Here is a 16,949-nt window from a genome sequence, read left to right on the forward strand (position 1 = left end):
AACTGTCCTGCCTCCTCTCTCGAAAACTGCATCCGGAACAGGTCCATCAGGAATGTCAGAAGACAAACAGCCCTACAGCAGCTGTAATTCATATATTTAATTTGTTTGTTTGCAAAAAGATTAAATTTATGTTCATTGTTCTCCCATCACACCTCAATCAGTGGCTTAGTCTCAGCATTACATTTCCTACAATGAAAAACAAAATAAAACAAAGAGACACACAAACATCTGAGATTTAATGTATGCCTGAAAAAAACTGAGCCAAACTGGAAGGATGGAAATAAGCCCCAATCTGTGTCAGAAGTGTGTGTGTGAAATTCTCATATTACGTAATAGTTATTTAATTATATTAAGATTATTTTGGAGTTGTATAATCTTTGCTTTCCAAAGATGTTAAATACTTACCTTAGCTATCCCTTTTTTCCTCATTAACTATTGGGAGAGGATTTGGGGGAAAGGAGAGACAGGCAGACAGGAGTCAGCGCTTCCTGAATGTACTAAAGTGCTATGGTATAGATGTGCCCAAAGTGCTGAGGCTCGCGGGAAGGAGTCAGTGAATCTAACCAGGGAGCCAGGAAAGGCTATGTACACAGAAGGTGACCCTTGAGCTTGATCTTGAGGCCAATGTAGGTGTTGTTTAGGCAAAAATAAAAGAGGGAGAGGCATTTCAGAAGAAGACTGCATGATCCAAGACAAAGACACATCAGAAGACACTTGTTCAAAATCAAGGGACATGGAATTTGGGGACTAGGCTATTCAGAGATGTAAGGGCCAGGGGCCAAAGGTGAGGCATGGTCCAGGCTGCACTGGCCTTAGGTCCCACATTCAGAGGGCCAAGCTTTAGTCCAGTGAGTACAGGTGATGGGAAACAGATGGAGGCTTTCAACCCAGGGGAGCTCTGCTATACAAATACATGGAATGATTAATATTCTTGGGGTACTGGGCTGAACAATTTTGGAAACCTGAGAGGCTTTCTTGAACTCAGAATCAGCCTAATGAAAGTGATCATAAGTGCTTATTATCTCATTCCCACAAAAATCCTATGAAGTAGCTTATCCCAGGTTTACAATTGAAGACTTTAAGGTTTAGAAAGGTTAATTAACTGACTCGAGGCACACAGCTCTAAGTGGAGGCACTCCCACTTGAAAGTAAACCATTTGACTTCCTAGCCAGCTCTCCCAATCACTGGGCCCTGGTGCAGCGTTTTTCAAAATTAGGATTTAGTAGTGGATCCTAAATAACTAGACATTTTGTTTTTGTTTTGTTTCATTTTAACTCAGACTAGAAAATATCAGAGTGTACTGCACTTAACACTCTTTCATGAACCTTATGTTTCAGTTATATATGTGTATGCTAGGTCGCGAAGAAAAATGTATTTCTTAATATGTGTCTGTTCAAAAGAATTTGAAAGCTCCTACAGTACTGTACTTCCAGCTGTCCAAAGCAGCCAGATTCTACTCTAGTCCACACCTATGAAGGCTCTCAAAAGTCAAATGCACCTTTCAAGACAAAAGTATTTCTTTTTTTTTTTTGAGGAAGATTAGCCCTGAGCTAACTGCTGCCAATCCTCCTCTTTTTGCTAAGGAAGACTGGCCCTGAGCTAACATCCGTGCCCATCTTTCTCTACTTTATATGTGGGACGCCTACCACAGCATGGCTTTTGCCAAGTGTTGCCATGTCTGCACCCGGGATCCGAACTGGCAAACCCCGGGCCGCTGAGAAACGGAAAGTTCAAACTTAACCGCTGCGCCACCAGACCGGCCCAAGACAAAAGTAGTTCTTGATGTCAGTTCAAATATTAAAATGAACAAGAGAGAAATCCCCCAGACCAAAAAAGAGGCACCAACCTCTGAAAGCCCACAAAACCCAAAGTTCCTAAAAACTACCCAGGTCTTTAGTGATTTCTAGGTTTAGAATCTCTTCATTCTTCCTAAGAAGCACAAACTGACTTCTTTGTAGATGAGTATGCACCTGGGGAAAATATGGAAAAGTCAGAAAGAAAGAAAATAACACTAATTGAATGCCTATTAGGTCTTTCAAGCTTACTTGTCCTATCTCCAAACTCAGCCGCCTACCTTCAGTCTTACAGTGGAGATAAGTTCTAAAGCTTCCAGTGTTTTCCTGTTGCTAATGTATTTCCTCCTCTCCCCATTGTCCCACCGGGTTGGCATTTCTATGGCAGGTTTTTCCACCCCACAAGGAACTTATTCTTTCTATGAAGTGCAGCAGGATGTGGGGCCAACAACGCCCTGCAAACATTTAAAACAAACAAGTACTATGTGGGGAGAAGAGCTATGATCCTAGCTCTTCCTGGTCTGAGTCTAAAGCACAGGGCTTTAGTTGAATGCTAGGAACCCTCTGGAATTACTTGCAAAACAATATGTTATGTGCATTTTTCTGGGTCTGAGTTCATAGGTTTTATCTGATTGGGAGAAAAACAAAAAGCAGTGAGGTGGGGCTAAGAAATTACTCAGAATTGATGCTGGCCACAGCCTAGCAAATGAGGTTGGTTGCATTTTAAAGGATAAGACTAGGATAGGAATCTCTCCCTGGCCCTAGGAACTCTTCTCTGGGATGCCCCCTTCAATGGGAAATGCAGTTATTAATTAATGAATACCAGAGGACCCAAAAGAACTACCCCATTCTAGCAGGATTACACTCTAACTGCCTCAGTCTCAGATTGAGATATATGTACCCACCTCATAGAAGGCACTCTACAAACATTTTTTAAACAAAAGAATGGCCTTAAATCTAAGCACTTTACTGGAGAGACTAACTTCCTTAATCTTGTCTTGAACTTTTCATTGTATCATGCTGCCTTTTTTCCCTCAAATGCAAAGAGTTAATATTTGTAAAGCATTTAGAACAGTGCCTAGCACAAAATACATACCATATAAATGTTTGCTAAATAAGAACAAAAATCCCTGACTGAGTGTATTGCATTGTGTTGATGGATTTTCATTTCTGCATCTAATTTACATTCCTAAACCCAGAGCCAAGCACTGTGCTTGGCACAGAACAGTCGCTAAATAGTCACTGAGTGAAGGAACAATGCCCTTTCACAGCCGGCATCTCTTAAAATTCTTGCTATAAGCCTGTGAAGTTGGCCTCCAACAATAAGAATTGTTATACTAATTTTCTTTTAATATATGAGGAAAATTAGACCTTAATTCATCTCCAGAAAACTTGGACTCTAAACCTTTTAGACTTTAAAAGGTGCCGGCCCTTGCCCAAGATGGATTTCGGAGCTGGGATCTGAACCCAATATTCCTAGACCTAAATCCCTTTCCTTCCCTCTGCCCCTCCCCCCATCACTTGCAGCGTCTATTGAAAAGAATGCAGAAATTCAAGACACAACGTCTGTCTGAGAGTAAACACTGGACATTTGACTGAAATCATGCATTCCTGTACTTTCCAGAACATTTCTCGGCATGAAGATGATGTTCAGGAGACACCTACCTATGGTGTTTTGGGGAGGGGGCAAGTTTTCAGGGTATGGTAGGGAGAGATCCTCCACTGGTATAATAATGAGGGGAATTAGATCTCTCCAAGGCTGTTCCCCCTGCCCCCTCTCCTCTACTGCCTCCTCCCTTCACATGTGGTCTCCTGGTTCAACTCCCTGAGTCTCTAGTTAGAGTCCTTGAAGGGCTCCTGGGAAGAGCACTGGGGGAGAGTGTTTTCTTGTGGCTGGGATAGGGGTGGAGGGGGCTGGGGGTAGCTTCACCAGGACAGTATCATCAGGCTGCTCCCGAAGGCTAAAGTGAACTCTTGAAAGACCTCTGTCAGCAAAATGGTAAGCATGACCAGTTAAAGAATATTTAGGAGCCAGAAGAGAGGGTAGGATGTCGACGAAAATAATCCATAACAAATCTATAAATGAAAATTTGGGTGAGTTTATTCTGAGCTGAAATCTGAGGACCATGGCCCGAGGCCTTTCTTCCCGGTGCACAGAGTGGTTATATACCCCTAAACGGGATGTTTCACATAGGATTGAAATGTCCCTTTTACAATAGTCGCGAGACTGCTCTGTCGGCATGGAGATTGATGGAAACAGCAGGTAGGTCTTCTGTCTCAGTGAACACAGCAGGGTGGCAGTCTGTTGTCTCCAGCTGACTGGTCACAGGTGAAGCTGGGTGGTCAAAGGTGACTGTAGCAATCAGTTCCTAGCCTAAGGAAAGATGCTTATCCCTAAGGAAATGCCAATGTGGGGGTAAGTTGCACCTTTATCTCAAGGGCCTTTGTTCTGGCCATAGGAAATGTCTAAGCAGATATACAATGCATGCTCAATAGCCACAGTCAGGCCCTTTTGGAAAAAACAAAGTCAGGCTGAATTAGGTTTATACCAAATGGCTTCCTCATATACTCCAATATATCCTATTGCTTGCCATTTTTATTTGTCAGAAGGAAGAGAAGTTGTCATCCAGAGCTAAGGCTGGACTTGAATGTTAAGCTAAAGAGATCCATGACAGTCATTTATTTTACTCTGAGGTTGGTGGTATTTTACTCTGAGTTCTCATTTTTGTGTTTAGATATCCACTATTTGGATAGCTTCATTTTCCTTTCTCTTTTCTTGGTCTCTATATTCATGCCCTCATGGATCTTACCCAGTTTCACGGCTTTAAATATTGGCCACATACTTTTAATTCCCTAATGCGTATTTCCAGTCCAGGCCTCACCTCTGAACATCAGACTCATATATATGTAACTGCTTATTCAAAGCAGTTTGGGTGTCTAACAGGTATCTAATATGTAATAAGTACAAAACTAAACTCCTGATTCCCCTTCCCACCCTACACACTGACCCCAAACCTGCCCTATCCAATCTTGCCTCTCTTGGTTGATGGCAATTTTCTTGTTTCATAGGCTCATGCCAAAAACACAGGAGTAGTCCTTGACTTTTCTCTTTTTCTCATACCACAAATACATATTTAAATAAGGCGGTCAGTCTATTGGGAAATCCTGTTGGTTCTATTTTCAAAATACATTCAGAATCTGATCACTTCTTGCCACTTCCACTGCTACCACTCTGGAGGCAGTGCTTCTCTTGCCTAGATCTTTACTACAATAGTCTTTTGACTGGTTTTCCTGTTTCCACTCTTGACCTCCTGCCGCCTATTGTCAAAACAGATCAATCATGATACTGTTCTCAAAACTCTCTAATAGACCCCAATTTCCCTGAGAGTAAACGCCATCATCTTTACAATGGACCACGAGGTCTGTGATATGCCCCCATTGCCTGACCTCATCTACTATTCTCCTAAAAGCTCACTCCAGCTATGTGGTCTCTTTGCTGTTCCACAAACATGCCAGGTACCTTCTACCTTAGGGCCTTTGTATTGGCTCTTTCCTTGGCCTAGAACTCTCCTTCCCCTAGATAGCTCAAGGCTGCCTCCACATCTCCTTCAAGCGTTTACTCTAATAGCACTTTCTGGAGAGGTCTACCTTGACCATCTTATTTAAATTGCAATCTGTCCCCCTGGCCCACCTTCCCTGTTGTATGATTTTCAGAGTATTTCACACTGTCAAATATACCCTATAATGCTCTTTTGTGTCTGTTTCCCCATCACTAGAATATATGCTCCTCAGGGGCTGGGATTTTTACATGTGTGTTCATTGGTATCTCCCAAGCACCTACAACAGGCGCTGGCACATGGTGGAGGCTCAGAAGTCGTTGACTAAATGACTCTCATCTTGGATCTCTTTAGCTTAACACTCAAGTCCAGCCTTGGCTCACGTTTCCAGCCTTAGCTCTGGATGACAACTTATCTTCCTCCTACCCTCTCTTCTGGCTCCTAAATATTCTTTAACTGGTCCTGCTTACCAATTTGCTGACAGAGGTCTTTCAAGAGTTCACTTTAGCCTTCGGGAGCAGCCTGATGATGCTGTCCTGGTGAAGCTACCCCCAGCCCCCTCCACCCCTATCCCAGCCAGAAGGAAACCCTCTTCCCCAGTGCTCTTCCCAGGAGCCCTTCAAGGACTCTAACTAGAGACTCAGGGAGTTGAACCAGGAGACCACATGTGAAGGCAGGAGGCAGTAGAGGAGAGGGGGCAGGGGGAACAGCCTTGAAGAGATCTAATTCCCCTCATTATCATACCAATGGAGGATCTCTTCTTACCCCAGCCTGAAAACGTGCCCCTCCCCTGCACAAATACCCCAGGGAGGTGCCTCCTGAACATCATGCTTAGAGTCCAAGTTCTCTGGAGATAGGCCTAATTTTCCTCTTGTATTAATTTCTGCAGAAATAGAAATTAACTTGTGGAATGCTAATGGCGATGCCTATGTTTCCTATCCATAGAGATGCAAATGAATTTTGTCTGAAGGAGAATATAAATCCTTGCAGTCCAACCCTTATTTGAAGCTGTTGTAACATCTTTCTGGTTCCATCGTTAATGAATGAGTTAAATAAAATCTTTGACACATGTTTATTTTCTATATCTATGAAAGTCATCATTTTACTTTTTTTAGAAAACAGTTGTCCTTTAGGGGCCAGCCCGGTGGCACAGCAGTTAAGTGCACAGATTCTGCTTCAGTGGCCTGGGGTTCACTGGTTTGGATCCCGGGTGTGACCTACGCACTGCTTATCAAGCCACGCTGTGGCAGGCATCCCACATATAAAGTAGAGGAAGATGGGCATGAACGTCAGCTCAGGGCCAGTCTTCCTCAGCAAAAAAAGGAGGATTGGCAGCAGATGTTAGCTCAGGGCTAATCTTCCTCAAAAAAAAAGTTGACCTTTAAAACTGTAGGGGAGGAAAAAAAATCTATTTTTCCCTCTACCCTCCTAGGTTCTCAGGCCGGGGCACTGTAAATTAGATTGGCAAAATATAGATTAACAAGAGAAAAACAAACAGAAGTTTATTAAGGCATGCATTATGTATCTAACACCTGGAAGTACCCAGAGATGAGTAACTCAAAGGGGTAGTTAGGATTTGGATTCTATATACCTAACTTAGTAGGGGAAACGGATGGGGAGAAGGGGTACTTAGGGAAAAGCAAATGACTTTTTGGAAAGATAAATGAGCCTTTAGGAGAACAGATGGGAGATATGCTAGTTTGTGACAATGTCTATCTGGGTGTGGTGCCAATTTCTGGTCTCCCGGAAGAGAATATTAGAGTTGTTTCAAGGAATGGAATTTATGACACTCATTCTTCTGGGAGGCTCTGCCTTTAGGCAGATAAGGAATTTCAGGAGCTCAAATGCCTTCAGCTGAAATTAATTCTTATGCACATGCAAAGCGGCACATTCTGGGGTGGCATGTCCTGGTCTCCAAGAACACTTATAAAACTCATTTCTTTGTACTGTTACCATCTCTAGCACAGTGCCAAGCTCAGAATATGTTTTCAGTAAATGTTTATTAAATAAAGGACTGAGGAATTGTAAAATAGCCTAGCCAAAGACAATCAAGGGCAATAGACATATATAAAATCAGAATGCCTGAAGATCTCCTGGACAACACCTAGCATTACAGAAAGGGGACCTAGCAACATATTTGCCCAAAGTCTTTCATAATTTCTCCTCACATAAAAATGATGCAAAGAAATGCTGTGGATGAGAGCAAAGAAAAGAGACCATTCTTAGTCTCAGTGTCATATAAAGGAAGATTTCATAAGGAGTTAACAGTGATTTTGGATTTAAAAGAATGAATAGGGATTCTTTATGTGGAGAAATGGAGAAAAGGGAATTTGTAAGTGGGAAAACACAGTTTTCCCAAAGGTATACGAATACAGAGAAAGCATACCTATAATGTAATCTGATTGAACCCAGGTATGTGAGGTGCACAAAATAGGAAATGAGACTGGGAAGGTAATGCAGAGGTCATTTTGAGAACCCCAGACTGAACCTAGTCATCACTGAGAGGTGACGGGGAGACATTAAAGGTTTTCAAGCTAGACAAGAGCTAATGTGAGTTTTACATCAATATTAACTTGGCATTAACTTACATTACTATGTAGGGTAGACTGGAGGGGACAGAAATATACAGTAGCCAGGCAGCTGGAAATATGAAACTGGAGCTCAAAAATATGCTGGAGTTAGAGATAAGGATATTATCACAATAATTATCACAATAGTGGTGTTGGTTGAAATGAGGGGGCAAAACTAAATACTGAAAATGTTTTAAGTATATTATCACAGTATTTACCTTAATTTTCTTATTTCCTTCTCCCCCATTTTTTCCCCCACAAGGCTGTGAGGTCCTCAAAGTAGGAACTGTGTGTTATTGCTGCTTGTTTTCCAGCGCCTTGCACAGTACCTGGCATGTGAGCTCAATAAATATTTGCTGAAGAAAAAGAATATTCAGAGAAAGGAGAAAACACTTTTCTCAGAGAGGTGGTAAGGGCAAAATGGATGATACTGAAGAGGTGTGATATAATGGAGAGAGAATTGATGGACATTTTATTGGACGGTTTCAAATCTTTTCAGGAAAGCATTTGATGAGTTGCAGAGCATCATGTGATCGAGGATGGGGTTAAGGGCTTAAGTAGAGTGAAACAATTTGAAACAGCTGCTGCCAGAAATGTGTTCGGGAGACTCCCATATGCTTGCATGCCTTTTTTTAGAGCCTTTCTGTGTGTCTGGAATGCTCCCTCCAGCCCTCTTCTCCCTGCCTCTATCATCTCTTCTTTAGTCTACTCATCTTTCAAAGCCCAACTCAAATGCCACTAACTTTTCTGGGACATTCTCTCTGATACTATTTCAAGTTAATCATCCCTGTTTCTATGTTTATACTTCTCTCCCTGTCAATCCTATTAGATTATAAATTACTTGAAGACAAGTAAAGGGTTTTACTAATCTGAATAGCCTCCTCCTGACGTGATGGGAAGGAGTCATTCCGGTAAAGGTTTGCTGACATTTAAATCAAATGAGTTTAAGAATATGATTACTGAGGGGCAGGGAAGACAAAACTGAAGTCTTGGTGGACCAGATCAGCATGGTTTTCATGACTAATAGGAGTGAGACAATGGACTAAGAGAATTAGAGAAAGGTTCAAGAACAGAGGTTGTGACGCAGGCAGATGAAAATTCAGTAAAAATCAAGATTATTTTTTTCTGTTGGGGAAATTTAAACTTTGGTCTCCCTACCTTGGAAAACAAAGACCTGAAGCTCATGTGTATTTTATGAAAGGAAAGGACATAGTTTACTCTTACTAATCTGTAGTGAAGCCAAAAAAGAAGGAAAGCCAAACAATGAAGGCCTCCATGTCAGACCTGAATTTTAAGCATTAACTTCTACTATTCAACTCCTCCAATCCCTTCAGCTGGACTCTAAACTTTTTAAGAACAAAACAAATTGAGTTTTTAGTTTTACTTTTTCTCCTTCATTTCCAAACTTTCTGGAAGAGCAGTCAATTAGCAGTGAAATGAACACAGGTGAGAAAAGAAAGCAAGAGAGACATAACCGTGGTATACCAGAACAATGAACTAGATGGGTTTAGATGGATATGTTCAAGTGCCAGTTCTGCGACCTGTCTGTGAAATGGGATAATGACTACTTGGAAAACTTGTGTGAGAAATAAACGAGATGTAAAAGCAAGCTCCTAGCACAAGGAGTGTAGCTCCTAGCACTTTGAACAGATCATATGCAAGTGGTGAAAAATGAAAAGTTAGAAAGGGTATGCAGGGGAAAGGTGAGTCTCTTCCTCATCCTTCTCCTTTATTCTCTCCATTCTCAGTCAACTCATGATACCAGTATGTGCGCTTCCTTCTTTCCTTGACTTAGCTGAGTGACCTTGAGGATGTATGTCAAATTTAAAATTCCTTACCTATAAAATGGAATGGTTCTGAGCACTTAAGGAAATAATTACTACTTTATAATTAAAATTCTACAATTTCTAGAAGCAGCAAGGCCTAGACGAACATACTGTATTTTTAACTTTAGAACAGAGGTCTCTTAGGCCCTTAGAATCAGCCCCAGGCTTGACTGCTTTGTTCCACGAGGAGTATTCCCTTAACTGATCTTGACATCAGCAGGAGACTGAAAGCCACACTGCTTGACCCTGTCTTGGTCTGTCCCACAGGTGATCACTTACTCCAGCCGTCAGGTCTACAGTAACTTTACTGAGGAACAGAAGGGCCGAGTGGCCTTTGCTTCCAATTTCCTGGCAGGAGATGCTTCCCTGCAGATTGAGCCTCTGAAGCCCAGTGATGAGGGCCGTTATACCTGCAAAGTGAAGAATTCAGGGCGCTATGCGTGGAGCAACGTCATCTTAAAAGTCTTAGGTAAGACAAAGCGCTATGGTAAATGCCTACATCTTATTAATAAGGTCTCCGCAAGGGATAGCCAAATGCATCATGGTGGTACAAAATTTCTTGTTCAGTACTTTGTACTATATATTCAGAGGTCACCTAGTCCAGCTCCCTGGAAAGAAGTATATATACTCTGTATTTTAGCCATAGTAAAAGAAGAAAAAATAATTACAATTTTCCATAGTAGCCTATTACAAAATTTAAATATCCTCTAATGTTTAAATGGTCTCCTTGTACTTAACTTACACGTCTCAGGTATGATTCAAATCCATTTCTGTTTTCTGAAAGCAGGAACTACTAAGCTCTACTTAGTTGCTTCCAAGTTAACGAATTTCTATCCCTGTTTCAGTATTAGTAAAATCACACTCAACTTTCTTAAAATTTCCAATTAAAAAAGTATCTGTTCTTTGAGAAGTACAGTATCTATTCTTTGAGAAGCCTCTGAAAACTACAACAGCACCACTGGAAGCAGCTGGAATTGGGTGTTTATGTGTGCAGGGGATGGAGCTGGCTGCGTTTCTGCAGGTGATGTAAAGCATGGCTAGGTAGCAAAAGGATACTGAATCCCAACAAGCTGACCATAGGGATGGCTGGAGAAACAATTTAACAAGACATAGTTCTTCCAGTGACCTATTGTTTAGGGATCTTTGAATGTTTCTTCGTTTTTGGCCAGTGAGACCATCAAAGCCCAAGTGTGAACTGGAAGGAGAGCTGACAGAAGGAAGTGACCTGACTTTGCAATGTGAGTCATCCTCTGGCACAAAGCCCATTGTGTATTACTGGCAGCGAATCCGAGAGAAGGAGGGAGAGGATGAACACCTGCCTCCCAAATCTAGGATTGGTAAGTCATCTTTCTGTCAGTCTACTGAGACAGCAGAACAGTACTCTACCTATGAAGTCTAAATCCGGTCTTGTCAGCAACTCACCATGTGACCTTGAATACACTGCTGAACTTCATTGAACTTCCATTTTTCATCTGTAAACTGGGACACAAAAATCTGTTTTCTCTCCTCAAATAGTACTTAAAAGTGGTAAAAAGAGATTTAGAAGAAATGTATTATATAAATCCATTATATCTCATTATGTTTATCCCTTAAATGTTCACAATATTTTGTAATTTTTGAGGATGCACTACAATTTAAAGGAATGTTCACCCTTCTTCCCACATTCTATCATCTCACCCTTACCAAATTTTATTAGAGAATCTTAAGTCAATGATGCAATAAAGTAAACAATATAGATCCTGTCACTAAGGGGATTAGTCATTCTTTCTGCTTGTGTAGACTACAACAACCCCGGACATGTTCTGCTGCAGAACCTCACTATGTCCTCCTCTGGACTCTACCAGTGCACAGCAGGCAATGAGGCTGGGAAGGAAAGCTGTGTGGTGCGAGTGACTGTACAGTGTAAGTATCCAAAAGGTTTGTTTTTGTTTTTGCATTGTGGTTCAGTGTAAAACATTTTTAATAACAAGAGTAAAGTCAAGGTCAAAATCTTTATTTCCAGAAGAACATGGGTAGCACTAAAATAAATGCAGTAGTTGCAAGGACCACTCAACAGTTGTAGCTAACTCTATATTTACATAGATGTGTGAATTTACCAGTCCCCTAAAGAAATTTATTACATCTAGGAGGGGACCAAATGGAGATTTCCTTTATAAATGTAAATTTTGTTTACAAAAGGGTAACTTCTCTTTTCAAAACTTCTCCTGTCTGCTGCTTTTCAAAAATAATCAGCTTAAGGGGCCAGCCCAGTGGCGCAGTGATTAAGTGCGCAATGTTCTGCTTTGGTGGCCTGGGGTTCGCAGGTTTGGATCCCGGGTGCAGACATAGCACCACTTGGCAAAGTCATGCTGTGGCAGGCATCCCACACATAAAGTAGAGGAAGACGGGCACGTATGTTAGCTCAGGGCCAGTCTTCCTCAGCAAAAAGAGGAGGACTGGCATCAGCTCAGGGCTAATCTTCCTCAAAAAAATAATAATCATCAGCTTAAAATAATCCTAATATCAAAGACGCATATTTTGAGGTGGCATATTCTGCTACTCTTCAATATCAAGAGGGATAGTTGTATACCACGAAAGGGTAAACAGGGAACTCAGGAAGCTAGATATAAAGACCTGGAAATACTCATCCTGTCCAGGACTTATGATTTTTAAGTTCATATATTTCCTAGCTTATGTTTGGTTTTACTTTTGCTTTTGTTTCTGAGAAAATAGATGTACCAAGCATCGGCATGGTTGCAGGAGCAGTGACAGGCATGGTGGCTGGAGCCCTGCTGATTTTCCTCTTGGTGTGGCTGCTAATCCGAAGGAAAGACAAAGAAAGATATGAGGAAGAAGAGAGACCTAATGAAATTCGGTAAACCTCCCTCCAAAATCCCCTCTTCCACTAGGCTTCCTTTCTACAGCCAGCTCCACAGTGATCAGCCAACATAAATGTCTCCTTTCCTCTTAACCATGAGTCCGTTAAAAGAATTATTCTGGTAGGTAAGGAGTTCCAGCCTGGGGACAGAAGGTCTAGTTTACCTCAACTTCATTGGGAAACTATCTATCCTCCACAGAGGCTTAAAAGGATTAACTTTACGTTACTTCTCATTCACTTCTGCTTATAAAGGGCATACAATAAAGAATGGGCATAGCCTACAGGCCATGAAAGGGTTTCCGTAGAGAAACCCCAAACCAAGGGGAGTGCTGCCTAGACCATCTCACTGGTGAGTGCACATTCTCCCAGAATAACAGGATTGACCCTTGGGCTAAGAAAACATACGTTTGCCTAAGCCAACCATTAAGTCTCGGGAAATGGCAAAGTCCCTATTTCCCTAAATGGCTGCCTTCCACAGGTATTATTTGAGGTTCTACAGCTTGGGGAATTTATTGGGGAACCTCAGAGGGAAGCAACCATAGTGGAAGCTATCAGAGTCCTGCCAGTATTAAAATTTATCTTTGCTGTTTTTCCTCTTCAGAGAAGATGCCGAAGCCCCAAAAGCTCGCCTTGTGAAACCTAGTTCCTCTTCCTCAGGCTCTCGGAGCTCACGCTCTGGTTCTTCCTCTACTCGCTCCACAGCAAATAGTGCCTCACGCAGTCAGCAGACACTGTCAACTGAAGCACCACCCCAGCCAGGGCTGGCCACCCACGCATACAGCCTAGTGAGGCCAGAGATGAGAGGTTCGGAGCCAAAGAAGGTCCACCATGCTACCCTGACCAAAGCAGAAACTACACCCAGCATGATCCCCAGCCAGAGCAGAGCCTTCCAAACTGTCTGAATTAGAGTGGACTTGACTCCCGTGCTTTCCTAGGAGTCAGGATCTTAGGACTATTCTAGTCATTGAAGCTCAGTCACCAGGCACACAACCCCTTTGAACCAGATGAGAGGTCATTTAAGTAGTAGTGAGCATTGCATGGAACAGATTCAAATGAGCACTTTCCTTATATGACAAGAAACAAGAAAAAAGATGGAAGCCGATCATCTCCAAAAAGGAATCTACTTGTGTCTGTAGATTACAGTCGGGGAAAGCAGGAGTCCAAATCTGTGCATTTGTTGACCAGGACCTGTGGTGAGAAAGGCTGGGGAAAAGGGAAGTGAACACAATTGAAACTTCTCACCTGAGATGTTTTGTATCAATACTTCGATTCACCATTGTCAAGAAGAAATGATGTATTGTTCATAAATTTTCTATGCATTTCTGCAAACCTACTGGATTATTGTGAGTATTCAGAGTCAAGCAGAACTCACAGCCTTATATTATACCTATTTGCACCATGTACTGGGCTTACCGCTTCTGAGAAACTCCAAAAAGGAGACGTATCTCTTCTATTCTGACTTGACTTCATTTACCATAAGGTTTGAATACTAACTTCAAGAGAAGTTCACATAGTGGGAGATGGAAAAGAATGAATGAGCTTCTCCCACTCTATCCAGTACTAATCTTCCTACTTACATTGAACTGTAAGGAACCAAAAAAGGTGTCCAAAATGTTTGACAAGGGACTATGAAGAACTTTCCATCTTAACGATGTTCAGAGGGTCACTGACAAATATCAGAAATATATACTGGAACAATTGTGGATTTTCCCTCAAATCAGAAGTCTCTAAGGACTTCCCTGCTAGATATCTCTGGAGCAAGAAAACATTCACTATATGTCATTTAACAATGTCCTTAGAAGTATTCTAGAGAAAAAGAGATCTTTTAAAGATGCTGAAAGATCATCTGACATACCATTATATTCTCTTCTTTCTGAGAACATATGAAATCAGAATTTCAAGATTGACTAGACTAAAAGGGGAAATTAGATCAGTTTTTTCTTACTTTGTAAAGGAGTGATATAAGGAAGTTTAGTATTGCACCAAATTTGGAGATTCCTCCACTTCTTTCATTTTAGGAGAAGGATGAGAACCTGGGACTTTTGATGATTCTCAGCCTTAAGTTATCAAAAAGATCAGGGACTACCAACGTTTTCTAATGGCATCGCATGTCATAATCATTCCCTCCTGAGACGCTAGACAGGAAGAAATTCAGTATTTTCCCAGCTTAGCCTCTAAGGAAGTCTAGCTCTGGGCTGGAAGGAAAGAGAATTAACATTTAGGGAAGAGATGATGAGGATAACTGGTGGGCGGCAGGAGAGGGCTAGGTTAGTACTTGTTAACATTTTAATTGTCAGCCTCTTGGAAAGAATTAGCAGAAATGATTCACCACGACAGCTCTCAGAAGAGCTGATTCATGGAAGGAAGGTGTTTGAAAAATAAAAAGGTAGCAGCAGCCTCCAATACAATAACTTGTTTTCTTAATAGTTTTGACTACTCTGCTAGTCAAATGCATCCTATGGCAAGAACACTAAATCTGAAATAACTCTTCATGGACCCTAGTGCAAATGTCAACAGATCGCCATTGGGAGAGCAAAATATTTATTATTATTAAAAGGGCAGCAGGCTATAGGAAAGAAAATATAATGCCGAATATGGTGATGAAAGCATTGTTTCTAAAATAGAAATCAGATGCTTAAAGGGAAAAGGCTGATCTGGGATTTTGCCCCATTTCTCGTTATCTATTTCTACATTTAATTCTCACAATAGTGCCCTCAAATAGTGCAAATGCATTTCCTTCTAAAGTCCTTTAAGAAATAGGGGTTTATCCTTGGGTGAAAGTTTTCATCTGAGTTTTGTCTTCCTCTAAAAACAAAGGTGGCAAATAAGACACATTGAGGAAGTAATGTAAAGAATGTCTGCTATTAGTTCAATTTAAGAGGGCTGGCATATTTGGAATGCTTCTTATACTAACTGCCTCATTGTAAGATATAAAACGCCTTACTCTACTTTTTTATTTTTCTGGTAGTATGGTATTCAGGCAACATTATCAGACAAGTACACTGTGGAGGCTGCAGCTGTACCATCACTAGCAATGTGCTCTTATCATTATTTACTACCTTTGAACCTAAGGTTTCCTGCCTATGCCCTTGAAAGCAGGAAACAGTTTGCTATGCATGAAAAGGAGGTTTAGATTTTTAAACATGTTAGTTATTAGAAAACGAAAATACCAGTTGAATATCCAGATTATTCTGAAATCTATTCACACTGGAAATCTACAAAAAGTCACAAAACAGATTACTACCTAAAATCAGAAATTCTAGGAATTGGAGATTCTGAGAGATAAGGTGCTGAAGCCTCAGCAATGATAGTGCACTTCTCTTTGAGTCAGGCTTTTGGGTTCAGATATGACAGGGTCAGGACTGGTTCAAACTGGTTCAAACCATATTCCATTAACTTGCAAATCAACTAACTCTGATTCTTTAATATGAAACAAACAAACAAGAGGGATAAAACAATTAAATGGTGAAAGAAAAAATGTTTGTAGGAAGAAAATACAAATGGAATGATGTGGATGTTTAGAGAATAACCATTTCAATAAAATATATAAACCAAACTTAAAATTGTAAAATAATGAAGTTGATGCCTTTGTTGTTACACTGTGTAAAAATAATTTCAGAATTGCTATTGCAAAAAGACCTAATTTTGCTTCATTTCTGGTGTTAAACTTTATATTTCAATTTTAACTTCTAAGTTGCCTTGTAATTGGGCCTATGTTTGATTGCAAAAACCAAATATTTATTACAGATGCATCTGTATCAGCAATTAAAAAATAAGTAAAGGCGATACTGTAGGAGGCTGAAGCTCATATAAGCTGAACTGGAAATTTGTTTATTACCTTGCTGCCAAGTGAAGAACACAACTCAGACTGAGTACGACCTATTATTTATTGATTTCAGTCACAAATATACCAAGTACTTTTTTCTCACAAGGCAAGATTCTATGTAGTACTGGAGATACTAAATGATGACAGTGTTCATGAGAGTTCCTGCCCTTAAGAACTTTATCAAAATAACAAACACTATATACTAAGCAAGTATTTTATGCCAAGATGAAGTAGCAACAGAAAAGTAAACACAGGGGCTAGGCCCGCCGCCGAGTGGTTAAGTTCGCCCGCTCTGCTCCGCTGCAGGCGGCCCAGTGTTTCGTTGGTTCGAATCCTGGGCGCGGACATGGCACTGCTCATCAAACCACGCTGAGGCAGCGTCCCACATGCCACAACTAGAAGGACCCACAACGAAGAATATACAACTATGTACTGGGGGGCTTTGAGGAGAAAAAGGATAAAATAAAATCTTTAAAAAAAAAGAAAAGAAAAGTAAACACCAAGAGATTCAAATAAATC

At 41.0% G+C, this 16,949-nt stretch overlaps 1 protein-coding gene and 1 long non-coding RNA gene across 3 annotated transcripts in view; one reads left to right on the plus strand and one right to left on the minus strand.

Annotated features, from left to right (window-relative positions):
* Positions 1-16,880, plus strand: part of CLMP (CXADR like membrane protein) — a 90,236-nt gene extending 73,356 nt beyond the window's left edge. The window contains exons 4-8 of one of the 2 annotated variants that reach the window (XM_014843661.3): positions 10,015-10,216; positions 10,917-11,084; positions 11,527-11,649; positions 12,460-12,601; positions 13,206-16,880. In XM_014843661.3, the coding sequence (XP_014699147.1) occupies positions 10,015-10,216; positions 10,917-11,084; positions 11,527-11,649; positions 12,460-12,601; positions 13,206-13,506 (936 nt within the window). In that variant the 3' untranslated portion in view covers positions 13,507-16,880. Of the gene's footprint in view, positions 1-10,014; positions 10,217-10,916; positions 11,085-11,505; positions 11,650-12,459; positions 12,602-13,205 lie in introns of both variants that reach the window. The other variant, XM_044753748.2, reaches the window with a different exon arrangement.
* The window catches only part of LOC106832777 (uncharacterized), a 69,988-nt gene that overhangs the window by 50,961 nt on the left and 2,078 nt on the right, over positions 1-16,949 (minus strand). The gene's annotated exons all lie outside the window — the stretch shown is intronic.

The sequence above is a fragment of the Equus asinus genome, chromosome 20 (genome assembly GCF_041296235.1).
Source record: "Equus asinus isolate D_3611 breed Donkey chromosome 20, EquAss-T2T_v2, whole genome shotgun sequence".
In the NCBI taxonomy this organism is placed as follows: domain Eukaryota; kingdom Metazoa; phylum Chordata; class Mammalia; order Perissodactyla; family Equidae; genus Equus; species Equus asinus.